Below are 15,746 nucleotides of genomic sequence, written 5' to 3' on the forward strand. Positions count from 1 at the left end.
TTTGCCAACTCATTAGTCACGTTGAATATGATAATGTAAGTTCAAAAGAATTTTATTTAAAAAAAAAAGTGTCATATTATATCTTTTATGCATAATGCTTCTCACTGATTTTATATGAATGTATACAACTTATATGAAAAAATCTCAACGGAATAATGTTTGAATGGACAAAAAAAAAGAAAACAATTCCATGCGACAACTGGAATGAAAGTAAACCTCACTTACATAACTTAGACTTCAATAAAACCAGTAAAAATGAACCATGAACCTAGTTTTCTGATCAAATCGAAAGTGTAATTTTGGCAGGCCGAAAATCATAAAATTTTCGCGCAAAATATAAAATTTTTTTTAAAAACTTCGTCATGTTGTTACATTTCAATTTTTTTCTTAACCCGAGGGCCATGATGTAGAAAATACCTTCTAGTTTAATAAACTTTTTGGTTTTTTTTATTTCATGCACTGTGAAGGTCACTATCACTGCAGTGGGGGGACTTTTTCTTTAGAGCGTTGGAAGATTGTAAATAACTCTTTGAATTTTCAATTCTTTGGTCCAAAAATTTGATCTTGTATTGATTATAAATCCACAGAGATATGCTTTAAAACTTTCCAAGCAGTAGTTTTCTTTAAGGAAAACTACCGAAAATCATGTTTTTTCATGCGGTCACACTCGTAATCCCCCTTAATGATTTGATCATCAAATAAAAAATAAAAATTATTAATCAAAGCTTACTTTATCAGTTTCGATTTTTTTTTAAAGAGAATGACCTAAATCTTGCAGTTCAAAATTGATTTGAGAAAGTGGCGGCATTTTTTGTTCCTTTGAAAATTTCAAATTGCTACCATTTCTCAAATACTCAACCGATTTCCGTAATTTTTTTAACTTTGTCTAGGTAAATCATCCTAGTATATATTTGAAATTTCATAATGATCTATCGAAAATGATAAAAACTCTTCAAAGAAGAAGTAGCATTCGATAAGTCAGAATTTCCAGGAAATTTCCGCTCCCCCGTAAGCTAACTGTCCGAGTTAATGGAATTTGACTGTATACTAAATAACAAATATCTTATGTAAAAAAACTAAAGCTGAAAACGAAGTGAGTTCACTCCTAATCATTAAGTTTAAGTTGCTTACCTCTCGTTGATCTTAAAAATAATATAAGAAAAATTAAACTGAACTACTATATTTATGAAAAATATATTGAAATGTCGTATCTTAACATTCAGTTATTATGGATGACAATCAGTGACTTTGATCAGTTATAAAAAAATTCAAGTCGTACTTTAAGCATAAATCATATAAATTATTAACTTGAAAAAATATACATTGAGGCAAAGATCAAAAATACAATATCCTATACAATATAGAGATACTATGTATATAATAAAGATTTAACATTCATAATTTCACTCTCTCAGCCGTGCAAGTCGTTGAGTTAGTTCATCTTGCTCTTGACTCACTGCAGTTGATGTACCGATAGTACCCGTTTGTCCAGATGGCAACTCCAAATTTAGTTCCAATCTGAAAATAAAAAATTACACTTATCCAAAAAACTAAAGGAACAAAAAAATTTTACAAATTTGTTGGTGATTTTTGGAAGGCTGTATTTTCGTGAAAAATGGTCGTTACGAAAAAATAGAAAAAAGCAATTTGCAGCTTGAAATCTCTAGTTTGAAGATCTTTTAGCAAAATAATTTTTTGAGCCACGGTTATTGCGTAGTCGTCAGAAATAACTTAAGACCAAAATTTTCTAAATTTTTTGGTTTTGTTTTTTGGGTCCGGGAGGGGAGGATTCCGTTCAAGAAAACCAATTTACGGCTCGTTTAGGAAATTTATTTAGCTACAATTTGCGTTTTTTTTCTTTGTACAACAATTTGCTGCTGAGATATCAGCCTTCAAATCAAAAAGGATCTTTTTGTCTTCAATCATCGATATCTCGAAATATCTCTAAATGCTGATCAGCAACTAAAGGTCGTACAGTAATTTTGAGGGCAGGTTTAGAAACTTGAATAAGTTCCCCCATATGCCTTATTGTTTATTTAAAAAAAAAAAAATTTTTTTTTCATCCTTAATATCGTTTTGAAAAACGTACAAAAAATTGACTTTTTACTATGTTTAAATACAGTATTTCTACTGCGAATGACGGCAAATTACGGCTATTTGCCGTAATTTGTGGCATTTTTACGCTAAGCACTGTATAATTTTTTATTTTTACAGTTTTTACAGTGCAATAATTCACTTCACGGTAAAATACCGCAGGCTTGTCACAATTCGCCGCATTCCGTCGGAATGGTTCTGGACAGGAGTGTTAATATTACAGAGATTTTACTGTATTTTCAGTCATAGAGATATTTTAGCATTCAAATATTTCTAGCGAACATTATTCTATAAAATATATCACGTGCTTATATTTAGTAATCAGAATAAAACTGTTTCATTGTATAGTAGTTTGTGTAATAATAAATAAATCGAATTTTGTAATGTGATTTGAAAAATCATTAGAATAATTACCCAGCTTCATCTGCAACCTGTTGAAGCAAGGAATCAACATCATTTTGTGGTACATTCGTAGTAGTAGTTTGAGACATCGCATTTTCCATGTACGAGCTTTGGACGTCTAAATCTTCAAACTGACTTTCGAATTTATCCATCAAACCTGAAATTTTTTCTAGATTCATCGATTTCATTGCTGCATCCATAGCTTTTACAACGCCAGCCATTGATTGTGTAACTTTTCGAGTTGTCAAAGCTGTCTGTACTCGACTGGCAACAGCATCTACTCGTGCACTCATTCGTAAATAATTTAAAGCCTGATTCTTTTGTCGTATTGCATTTTCTGCATGTATTCGAGCTCCTTCCATATTTCCTTTTTGAATAGCTTTTTTAACTTTCGATTTTTCGAGTTTTTCTTCTTTTTCGCATTTTTTTGAATTGCGTTCCAACTCTTTCACAGCAAATTTTAGATTAAATAAATTTTCTACAATCATTAGTCAAAGAATAATATTTTTACTACAAGAAAAAAATATTATATCTTCGAAGTGTTATGATACAAAAGACCTATTTATGTACTACTAATGCAATAATACTTAAAACTTTTATGAAAACATGACTCTTAATTAAAAGTGGTGTTGAGATGATTTAAATAAAGTTATACTATGCATAATAAAATAAAATAAAAAGAATATATGATTTCAAGGAGTTGGAAATTATCAATTCGAGGGATTCCCAATAGTGCAACGATTGACGGTTGATTTGAAAAATCATGAAGCATTCTACATTTTTTAATTTGAAAGTTTTATTCAGCGAAAAACATTATTTTTCAAGCGGACACAAAAATATGCAGCATTTCATACTTTTCTTTAGAAGCGTAAAGATATATATATATATATATATATATATATATATATATATATATATATATATATTTGACTGTTTATGTATATCTGAGCTCTTAAGATCGATCAGAACACTTTTTTTAGTTTGTTATTAATACCTGATTGAAATTTTTTATGCTACTGCTGTTGATGCTTATTTAAATAGTGTATTAAGTAAATATTTTGTGCTTAAGATCGCTGCGATCGTCCCTATTACTGGAGGAGTGTTTAAGCCCAAGTGAGGTTGGACTCATGGTGGCTGGAAGTCAGGCACCACATGCGTTGCATGACTAAAGGGTACGCTAATGTGAGCATATGCTCATATTTCGCTTTTATAATATTATGGTAGAAAAGAAAGGACTTCGCAGCGCGAGTATGCCCAAAAGAATGAGAAATCGGCCTCCCGTCAAACGAAGGTGGACTTCGGTCACGTTACATTAATTAAGTATATATATGTGGCATTCCACGCCAAGTCAAACACTTTTGACCTCGATCCCTTTCAATGTGGAAGAACATTTTTTTTTCTTCTCTACCCTATTAATATCATTTTTTAAGAAATTTTCAAATTTTTTTACCCAACCCAAAAAAAGTTATGAGTTTTTCAAAAATAAAGCTTTTATTGTTTCAAATAACTATAACTTCTTCTAAAATTCACGAATTGAGAGGTTTTTTTAGTCAAAATGTTTTTGTCTTTGAATGTTCATTTCAGAAAAAGAATACAAAAAAATTTTAAGATGATAACCTCTATGACATTTTCGGCTTTTTTTTGGGAGAAACCGTTACTTTTTTAAAGTTTTTTATTTTTTTTTTTATTTTCTCAAAAAAAAACTTCAATTAATTCTACAAGTTTTCCCGCCAATCCCAGAGTGGGCGGACTTTTCCTTCTATTTTTTTTTATCAATTGAAAAAATTTTTTCGCCTAGTTGGGCTTATTTTACAAAACATCACTCTGGAAATTTATGAGGATTTATAGATGACTTCAGAGTTTAAAAAATTGAGACAAAAAAATTAATTGAAAGTGATAATCCTCGAAAGTTTCGATTTTTTTCAAAAAAGTGAAAAAAAAAAAATTTTTGAAGATACCTATAAATAATTTTATCGTAATTTTTTTCAAAAACTACACCTGAAAACAAAGAAAATGGAAAAAAAAAATTCCTATTTAGTTTAATTTTAGTCAAGTCACAGGCTTTTGAAATAGCAATGTGCGTTAGATTTAGTTTTCGAAAGTCTGTGACTCGGTCAAAAATAAACCAAATGGCAATTTTTAACTTCCCGCTAAGAAAATTATTAATTTTCAAAAATTCGAGAAGTTATTGGTTACACTCCGATTTTCGAAAATCGATTTTTTTTCAGTTTTTTTCAAATTTTTCAGAAATGGCTCGATCGATCAATTCCAAAATTTAATCAGCACACGAATTCAATAAAATGTGACGATTGCCGCCTCAACTAACTCAATCGGTTAATTCGTTCGTAAGATATCGTGGAGGAAAGAAAAGCTAAAATAGATTTTTCCGAAAACAATAGCATATAATAGTATTTCCCAGCTTGAAAATGTATTCACAACAATGTTTTCGAGCTCAAGGAGCTCGAAAACAGCGGAAAGTTTTAGGGCTGGCCCGCAGGGTCAACCGACAATCAGATTTTGTTTTTCATTTTCTTTGTTTTCAGGTGCAGTTTTGGAAAAAATTACAATAAAATTATTCAGTCAGCTTCAATTTTTTTTTCACTTTTATGAAAAAAATCCAAATTTTTTCGAGGATTTTCACTTTCAATTAATTTTTTCGTCTCAATTTTTTGAACTCTGAAGTCGTCTATAAATCCTCATAAATTTCCAGAGTGATGTTTTGTAAAATAAGTCCAACTAGACAAAAAAATATTTTCAATCGATGAACAAAAATAGAAGGAAAAACCCACCCACTCTGGGATTAGCGGGAAAAATTATAGAATTAACAGGGATTATCAGTTATTTTCGACTGGGTTCTTTTCGGAAACAAAATCTCTTAATACAAAACACAGACCGCGCTTTAATAAATTACTGTTTAATCTAGCGAAGTGCGCTTTAATTCTTTCATAACATTCGATTGTTTAAGAGAAAAACTCAGCCAAAGTTTCCATCTACCGTACAAGTGCAACAAAGATAGTACCGTTCATGGACTTGAGTGTAATAGAGAGAAAAATACGAACCCCTGTTAATTGAAGTTCTTTTGAGAAAATAAAAAAAAATTAAAAAATGGCGGACTTTAAGAAAATAACGGTTTTTCTCAAAAAAGCCGAAAATTTCATAGAGTTTATTATTTTAAAATTTTTTCGTATTTTTTTCTGAAAATTACATTCAAAGACAAAAATTTTGAAAAAAAAAAACAAAAACGTCCTAATTCGTCAATTTTTGAAGAAGTTATAGCTATTTGAAAAAATAAAAGCATTATTCTTGAAAAACTCATAACTTTTTTTGAGTTGGGTAAAAAAATTGAAAAATTTCCTGAAAAATAATATTAATGGGGTAGAAAAGGAAAAAAAAATTTCAGCCAAATCGAAAGGGGTCGGGGTCAAAAGTGGTTGGCTTGGCGTGGAATGTCTCATATATATTATGGTGGTCATTAAAAATTAGATTTTCTCAGCCGTCCCATAAAAAGCTTCTTTTTGATGAAAAAATAAATGGGAAATTTGGTTTTTTCTTTTTTATTAAAAAAACATGAGCCTCAGGACGATCAGAGTTCAATTTTCTATACAATCGCGTTCTTTTTAAATATCTCATGAAACATGCAGATTAAAGAAAAAAATCATAGGAAATTTAATTTTTCACAAAAAAGATCATTTTTTTTTTTTTTTATAAAATATTTATTTACAAAGATATTTTAAAAAAAACGTTTTTAGATCTTATCAATTGAGCTTTTAAAGGATTACGAATCTTAAAAATAACCTTCTTTGTTAAATATAGACAACTTCGTAACTCGTAACATATCAATTAATAATGCTCGTTATAGTTTCTATATACTTAGAAAAATGTTATTTTCAACATTTGTAATCTTTGAAACGCTCAATTCATCAGATCAAAAAAAAGTTCTTTTAAAACATCTTGATAAATACACGTTTTATAAAAAAAATTATTATGATTTTTTTTGTCAAGAATTTAATTTCCTACAAAATTGTTGTCATGATTTTTTTCGTTAATCTGCATATTTCATGAGATATTTTTAAAAAACCGCGATTGTATCGAAAAATCTACTTTGATCGTCCTGAGACACGTGTTTTTTTTTTTACTTAAAATAAAAAAAAAAAAAAAAAAAAAAAACAAATTTCCCACTTATTTTTTCACTCAAACGAAGCTTTTTATGAGGCGTCTAACAAAGAAAATTTAATTTTTAACAACCACTTTAATATATATATTGCAACGGGGCAGCTAAAGGTTCGACTGTTCAAATTGTTGGCGCCATTCAAAGAATTTCACAAATTCACGTACTACCCTTATTAACGTATTGTTTGTCTTACTCGGTTCACGAAGATTCCAAAAGAGGCTTAGAAGTCAGTGTTCAAGACATTATAGGTAGAAACTCAGACGAGGTCACTCATCTTTGGATTTAGGGTATATAAAGGTGAGCATGCGTCAGTACAGGGTCTTGCGGGACTTGGGCTCTAACAAGAAACTAGAATGTAAGTATAAAGAAGCTTGAGGACGCTTAGCGTAAAATTAACAATTTAATTTTATAAAAAAATTACTTAATTGGAGTATTTCTAGAAACAAGAAAAATAATTACTTTGATTTAATTTTTTTTTCCTTCAGTGTTGAAGACTGAAGATACAGATTTATACGTAAGACTTTCTTAAGAATGCTACTAGAATATAGACACAGATACAGTACTAATGCGAAATAAACGCAGTTTCAACTTAATTTTGAGGCAGTGTATGTTATTAATTCAGTATTAACCCAGTACAAACAAAGTAAAAATAATTAACCAATACACTGTTTACAGCTCTTAGGCATAGTGATGTTATATCATCATAACACTTATACTTCAAAAATACTCGAAAAATACCGTGGAGTCAAAATCGCGAAGGTTATCACATAGAAAAGATATTTCAAATTAGTTGCTTTTTACTTTCTTTCAAGATTATGGGGTAAAAAATTAAACTTGATTTAGGCTTGCTTCACCTTAATTTCTTTTGAAAGTATCGATTTGCCGAAGATTTTTCAATAAGATCTCAACTTCTTCGATTTAAATTGAATTTTTGTCAACTTTCACAACTTTATTCATTTTAGTTTGATCTTATTCGTCTTCATGGTGACCACAGATTTTTGAAACTGAAATTTCCTGACCATATGTAGTAACATTAAATCATTGAAAATATTTATTCAATTCAAAGTAAAATGGTATAAGCCAGCTCAATAAATAATCAATCATTGTCGTTAAATAAAACTTTATTTTGTTGTTTGTCGATGATCATAAGTTTTTTTTTATTTATTAAATGAATAATTTTCAATTTTAAATCGATATTGTTATATAACTTACTCTATAATAAAATATCAATAAACTTTTCATTTTCACTAGAGCAAATTTCATAAATAGCAACGTTTTATAGAATATTTATAAAATATTAATAAATACACGAATAATAATTACAGTGAAACTTATTGGTTCAATACTTATGTATACTTTAATTGTTTTTGGTTTCTTAACTCGTAAATATGCATGTTAATAGCTTGAAGATCCTGACGATTGGTTTCTGTTCTTTTTTTTTTTTTCTAACAGCCTTTTTAATTCTAACTAGTTGATTTTTTCGCTATTTAAATCAATTTCTACTAATTTTTTTTCAAGATGGTATTACAATCGCATTCGCACCGTGCCACTTTTAGAACAATTTTTACAGAAAAAAATCCGGGCAACGGTTGGCCCTGCGGGTCAGCCCCCAAACTCCCGCCTGTTTTCAACCTCAAGGAGCTCGAAAACATTAGTATAAATACATTTTCAAGCTCAAAAATATCTTTGCTTCCCTTTTTTTATGAGCTGTTCAAGCTCAAAAGAGTTACGTTTTATGGTAAAGTTTGAAATTTTAAAACGGAAAATAATTAAGAAATGAGTATTCTTTAATAGTATATTAACGCATTGAGTGGAAGCTGCCAGGGTTGCGAATCCTTTAATGAGAATATTTGCAATTAAAAATTTTTAGTCCATAATTGAAATTATATCGATTAAATTTACGAAATTAATTTTTAATTCAACAACTTGAATTGAAAAATTAATTTTAATTCAGAAACGTGAGATTAAATATTAAAAAATTATTTTTAATCCAAAGACGTGGGATTCAAAATTTTAAAATTGATATTTAATCCGGCACGAGAGATTCAAAATTGAAAAATTAATTTAAATATACACACGTGGGATTAAAAATCGAAAAACTAATTTTTAATCAGACAAGTAAAATCAAAAAATAAAAAATTAGTTTTCAAAATGAGTTTTTAAAATTTCAAAAATTAATTCTTATTCAGAAACGCTGGATTAAAAATTAAAAAATTGCTTTTCAATTCAAATACGTGGGATCAAAAATTGGAAACTACTTTTTAATTTAGATACAGTACGCAATCAGATAAGTAATCAAGACAAAAAATTTGACGGCACTTATAACAGGAAAGAATACTGATTTACGTGACCTTTAAGTTTAAATATTTTTGAACTCACTCTTGATCGTCAGATATAATAGAATTTGAAATAAAAAGATCATTCATAGTTGAGACATTTGAGAATTAAATTTTTTGAATAATTTTCAGTGTAAACAGAGAATTCAAAATTAAAGCAACAATAGTCCGATGTGCAAAATTTAAAATTTTTTATTTAATTTTTGATACGAAAATAGAAAATTAAAAGACGGAATGTAATTTCTTAATCCCCTTTAGGTATGGATAGATAAAATTTTTGATTTACTTTTTAATTATTAAATATGGAATTTGAGATTAGAAAGAAATTTTTTAATCTGGTTTTCCGAATTGAAATTGTTCATTCAATTTTTTATTTTAAAACGTAAATTTAAAAACTAAGCTATTTCATTTTAACGCTACTTTACGAATTAAAAATTTGAAATTTAATTTTTAATTCAAAAATATAGGATTAAAATTTAAACAATTATTTTTAATTGAAAGATATTGGATTAAAAATTAAAAAATTATTTTTAATTCATAGATATTGGATTAAAAATTGAAAAATCATTATTAATTTTTTGATTTTGGATTATGAAATATAAAAAAAAAATTAATTGAAGCACTAATCTAATTATAAATTTAATGCGCAATTTGCAACCCAGAAAGGTGCTTTCGACAACGAGTGCGATTGGTTAACGAGTCGTTAGGCGAGTGTTGGCAACACACGAGTGTCGAAAGCCCTTCCTACTCAAAACGTTACAATAGTTTCTGCATCGAATGGTAATAAAGAATGTCTTTTAGTGGTAAAAAAGGGCACTACATTCAATTTGATTGTTTAATTAACCTAAAATAATATTCAATTGTATTAATATAAAATTAATTCCTGTATTATTTCTAATGCAAAAGATTATTAAATAATAATAGTAACAATTGAATACAATTTAATTGATTTCTATAATAATTTAAAATTATTTTTATTATTTTCAATATATTGATACTCAGCAAAAATAACTAGAGTTTTGAGTCAAGGTTTACATCGTGAATTGTACATTATAATTAAATACAGCAAGATGATTTTATATAGTCTGGGACTTTCCGTTGTCCTAACTCGAGACGGCTGTTCATTGGGTTTTCTGTTGGATCCTTTGGTGACTAATAAATAGTATATCTATATTAGGGTGCTTCGTTTCCGGTGAAAGTTTTTTTTTGTTGCTCACCAAGCAAAATATTGTTTTTCGTGCTAAAAAAAGAAATTCCTGCCAAGTTTGAGCTCTTAATTCAAATTCTGAGTACTTTCCATTTGATTTCAAAGATTTCCCGTTTAAAATACACGTAAATTAAATTACTTTTTTTTTAACTCTCTGATACTCAGCTGCGTTTTATGATATCGACGCGGTTTTGGTTGCAAATTGTAGGGCATTTGGTGTTCTACAAAAATGCCCACAGTAACTTAGCTATAATTCCAGCTCTTTCACTGATGTCCGCTGAGGAAGTCTTTTTTTCGTATCAAATTGACCTTTATTGACTTGCAGAACGTAAACCAATGAATGTACACCAAAAATGTAAATGGGAATTTTATAGGAAATTTTATTCCCTTCAAAAAAAGCCCTATAAGTCAAGTCGCTAAATTCCATAGTTTTTGAGTCGAAAATCGAGTTTTTATCAGATGTCGATGTTTTGAGGTCCTAGAAGCTATTTGAAGCTATTCTGACTATTTTCGGAATGATGTGGGTGTGTGTGTGTGTGTAAACTCTTTGTAACTTTTTAACTAATGAACCGATTTGGATGGTTGAGGTGGCAATCGAAAGAGCTTGTTGGCCATCAACTTTCTTGAAAATGTCAGATTATTTGATCAAGTAGACTCGAAAATATTAGCAAATTACGAAAAAAAAAAAAAAAAAATTAGTTTTTTAGTGATTTCTCAGAAACGACTTGAACGATCGACTTCAAAATCTCATTATCTCTAGAATTTGATGAAAAGAGTTGATTGCCGCCTTAGCCATCTCAATCAGTTGATTTGTTCGAGAGATATCGCGGGAGAAACAAATGATAGAAAACAGTAATTTGCGAATATCTTGAAAATCACTTAACCAAACAATTCCAAAATCTGATCAGCTCTAAAACTCAATAAAATACGTCGATTGCCGCCTTAACCATCAAAATCGGTTCATTCGTTCGCGAGATATCGTTGGAGAAAAAAATGGTAAAAAACGGGTTTTTCCAAATATTTTCGAAACAGTTAAACCGATTGATTTCAAATTTTAATCAGCTCTAAAATTCAATGAAACGCGCCGATTGCTAGAAATTAAAATAATAACATTTTATGTTATTTTTTTCCGGATAAATCATAATGTAATGTACGAAAATATAACTGGGTGTCTTCTCAGGAAGGCAGGGGAAGAGACCACGTCCCCTCTCGACCAACTGTGGTATGTCGACCAATACATGAAATTGGTATTATGGGGGGCCCATTCCAAGCCCCACTTCAACCAAGTGTCTCCTTATTTCCTGAGACGGAAGGAGTGCATGGGCCCATTTGAGGTCGGACTCGTAGTGGCTGTTGGTTCGGCACCCACATGCAAAGGATCTCTGATCCTAAGGGTTATAACATCCGCCAATATTGAGCTTGCTCAATGTTTCGCTTTTATAATATTATGGTGGAAAATAGGGGATTTGCGCAGCGCGAGTATGCCCAAAAGGGCGAGGTACCGGCCTCCCGTTAAACGGAGGTGGACTTAACCGTCCCGTTACATTAATTAATTGTACGAAAATATGTCTATGTGTAAAATCATACCAACTTTTCCTCTTTATTGTTTTTTTCGATCATCATATAATGTCATCTAACTTGTTTTTTAGTTTAAATCATACTATCAAGAAAAAAAATAGAAAAAACGCAATTTTTAATATTTTTCTCGGATATTTCACATTTTATTGTTTCTTACATAAGTCAAAACTTATTTAAATCTTGATTTTGATCCCTGACATTTATTTCTGCCTCAATACACTGATTTTATTGAACATAATCGGAAATTAAATTTAAAAAATTTACGATGTTAACATTGTAATCGTGGACTAGACTTTCATTGGTGTCAATTTGAAAATGTCTCATTTTAAAATTTGCTATAGTTTTTGTTAAAATTACGATGTAGTTCATATTCTTTACTATTTAACATCATACTTAAAATTAAATTAATATTGGAGAATCCCAGTATGTAACAGAAGTAAAAATTTTACTAGCTTTGTAACGAAATTCCCTGACTTTTTCCTGATTTTTCCAGTACATTTATAATTCCTGACATTTCCAGGTTTTTCAGAAATGTGGCCATCATAGTCTTTACTTCGAGCACGACAGTCCTTCACCTTACTTTAGACTTGATGATGATGATCAACCAAGTCAAAAGCAAGTAGTTTTTTTTTTTTTTTTTTTTTTTTTTTTTTTTTTTTTTTTTTTTTTTTGTAAAATTTGTTTTTCATGTTTCACCTTAATTTTGACTTTTTCGCTTTATAATTTAAGTCGAATAAGCCTAAACCAAGCCAATGTCGACTTGGTTTAGACTTTTTCGCCTTAAATCATGACTAAGTAAGGTAGTTAAGTCTAAACCAAGGTGAAAACTAAATATATTTCATACCTTCGTCAAAAAAGTCGAGTTTGTCTTGTGAAAAGCGACTCTAAGTTTCAATTTGGTAAGCCAACACTAAATCAATTCTTATTTATGACCTGGGTATTCATGCAAAACTTTATAAATTTCATTCACTTTCCTTGCTTAAAAACTCCGATAGATTTTTATAGCTGTATGTATAAGGCTTTATACTTAACTATAGTATTTCTCATAAAACTTATTCATTCTTATAAAATCTCTATGGGAATTTATGAGAATCTATTGGAATTTATGAGATTTTCTGAACAGGGTTAAATGATATTTATCTGTGAAAAAAAAAAAAAAAAAAAAATCAACAGTGTAGTTCCTGAGTCAAAAAAATCTATCGTGAATGATAATATACACTTTGATTAGTGTACTAAATAGTTTAAAATAGTTTATTACAATAAATAAAAAAGGATACTCTCCATCTGTGAGACAGACATCGCTGATTGTTCGGCCCCCGTTTTGATGAATTATAAAATACAGCTGACTCAGGAAACGATTTGGTAAATTTTGTATAAACTTTTATCTTTTAGCCTGTAATCTGTCGTTCGACAATTGTTTTCAAATATCTACAGTAATGAAGCAGATATTAATCAATAAAATTAACATAATAAAACATTAGTATTAATAATTTTACTTTCACAGAAACAGCAATAATGAGTGAAAATGAGTGATTTTCAGAGACAAAAAAAAGGTAAATATATGACTCATAAACACTTCAGACGAATGTCAAATCAAAATATCATACTGTAATGATAACTTTAGACTGACCGAATTATTCCAAGCGTGACTGTTTTCAATCCAAATTTCACAACACATCAATTATTAACACTTAATTTTGTAAACTGGAAACTTTCATATAAACAATTCAGAACAATTAGAAGAAAAAGTGAAAAAAATATAGGTGGGACAAGAATCGTTTACTACACAGCAATAATAATTATTTAAAATATTTCTGCTGTGTTATGTTATGACTTTCTGTCTGGTGATAACTCTAATAGCCACTTTATCCACAAGTTAACTTCAATATTTCTGATAGCCACCCTAACCGTAAGTTAACTACAAGCTACCAAGCTACTGCCGTATTTTAAAGGTAACAAAGGAAAGTGTTGTAGAGCAAGCAGTTACTTTTAAGTTGACAGTAAATTGTCTGTAGCTTGAATTCAATTTAACTACAAGTCCCTGATAGCCACACCCCTAATAGCACAGTTTGCTTCAGCAAAAGTTTACTTACAAAAGTTTCGTTGAATTTTTCGTCAAATTTCCGTCAACTTCGGACTTTTCCATTTTTTACGACAGCTTGTTTGCAACTTGCTATTGAATTTGACGTAAATTTACTGCCCAAATTAGAATGCAAATTCACTCCAAAAGCTGACTAGAAAAAAAATGTTGTTAATTTTCAGGCAAATTTTATGTCAATTTGTTGTTAATTTGAGTTGAAAAATTGTTAAGTATTTTTTTACCGTCAAATTGTAGACATTTTTAAATATAAATTTGATTACCCCCTGGCATGGTAAAAATGAACATTACTGACTTTCCTTGATAGCCAGACATTGCTCTACAAGTGTTGTAGAGCAAAACTTTCAGTTAACTTAACGAGAAAGTTTCTGACAAACCTTGGCTGTATAATACTTTTCTTTAAGTTGGGTTCAGAATACGGCAGTAGCTTGAATGTAACTTGTCAGAAAAACTTGTCGTCAATTTGAAGTGAAACTTTCAATTAACTTAACGCCATTTTCTGACGTTAATACTTGTAGTCAAATTGAATAGAAAGTTGCAGACAATTTACTGTCAACTCGAAGGTAACTGCTTGCTCTCCAACACTCTCCTTTAAGAACGGTTTTCAGATAATTTTGTCCCAGCTTTTCTCTGAAATAAAAGCTCTAAACGCAAAATAAAGACACAGACCCGATGCTTTACTCTATGAACTAGCGAAGTGCACTTGAATTTTTTGATAACTTCCATTTGTTTACGAGAAAAGCTTGGACAAAGTTCCTATTTAATGTACAAGTGCAACAGAGATAGTACCGTTTATCCAGTTGATTGCGAATAGAGAAACAAATGAAAACGCGTCTTAAGTTACCTTTAAAATACTGCAGTAGCTTGTAATTAACGTACAGTTAGGGTGGCTATCAGGGAAATTTTATATTAATTTATTAATCCGAACAAAAACAGTTTCACTGTAAAAAACGCGCCAAGTCCACGTTCATAGAACTCAAATTTATTTGAAACAAAATTTGATTCTTTACAAAAAGATGTGAAATAAAAAGTGATACTTTACAAAAAGATACGATATAAAAAAGTAACCAAGTAACGGTTATAACTCAAAAATTGAAGAAATTTTGTTGCAAATTTAACAATTGAAAAAAAAAAAATTTTAATCGTACTTGGCGTGCGTCATTGAGTACCCCAAATTTTTTCGGATGAATCACAAGCCATTTCTCAATACCGTTTTTATTTAATCAGTTGTATGCTATTGATTTTGGTTATCGGTATGAAAAGGTTTCATGAACAAGACATTATTCTTTAAAACCAGCTTTGATGGCCTTGATGACTAGTCCGAATTATTCGTCGCGCTGCACACTGACTGCTAAGTAATACTGTTTACAGAGGTCGTTCTATTTGGATGTACTTCAGTTCGACCTATCCGCGGGAAGATTTGAATAAAACAAAAATGTAAAATTGGATTTGAAACGAAATTAAAGTTTCTTCGAACTTATTCTTAGATTAGTTTGACTTACTCCATACACAATTCAGTTTTGCGAAACTTTTATGAAATAATAATTCATTAATTATATTTATGCATTTAAAAGGTCCACCTATTTATAAATTTGCTTACATTACAATTACATTCATCAATCCTGAAAAAATTTGGGGTACTCAATGACGCACGCCAACTACGATTAAAAAATTTTTTTTTCAATTGTTAAATTTGCAACAAAATTTCTTCAATTTTTGAGTTATAACCGTTACTTGGTTACTTCTTTATTTCGTATCTTTTTGTAAAGTATCACTTTTTATTTCACATCTTTTTGTAAAGAATCAAATTTTGTTTCAAATGTATTTGAGTTCTATGAACGTGGACTTGGCGCGTTTTTT

At 29.7% G+C, this 15,746-nt stretch overlaps 1 protein-coding gene across 4 annotated transcripts; it reads right to left on the minus strand.

Moving 5' to 3' along the window:
* Positions 1–1,177: 1,177 nt before the first annotated feature.
* On the minus strand, positions 1,178–15,216 carry LOC103576833 (charged multivesicular body protein 1b). 4 transcript variants are annotated; one of them, XM_053738395.1, is made up of 5 exons: positions 14,111–14,949; positions 13,882–14,022; positions 13,066–13,216; positions 2,509–2,974; positions 1,178–1,518 (listed from the first exon to the last, which is right to left on the minus strand). In XM_053738395.1, the coding sequence occupies exons 3-5, from the start codon at positions 13,085–13,087 to the stop codon at positions 1,404–1,406; spliced, it is 603 nt and encodes a 200-aa protein (XP_053594370.1). In that variant the 5' UTR covers positions 13,088–13,216; positions 13,882–14,022; positions 14,111–14,949; the 3' UTR covers positions 1,178–1,403. The 4 variants fall into 4 exon arrangements, with proteins under 4 accessions (XP_053594370.1, XP_014299814.1, XP_014299813.1 ...); XM_014444328.2 differs by lacking the exons at positions 13,882–14,022; positions 14,111–14,949 and adding an exon at positions 15,035–15,216; XM_014444327.2 differs by lacking the exons at positions 13,882–14,022; positions 14,111–14,949 and adding an exon at positions 13,419–13,853.
* Positions 15,217–15,746: the final 530 nt, after the last annotated feature.

Source organism: Microplitis demolitor, chromosome 1 (assembly GCF_026212275.2).
Source record: "Microplitis demolitor isolate Queensland-Clemson2020A chromosome 1, iyMicDemo2.1a, whole genome shotgun sequence".
NCBI lineage: Eukaryota > Metazoa > Arthropoda > Insecta > Hymenoptera > Braconidae > Microplitis > Microplitis demolitor.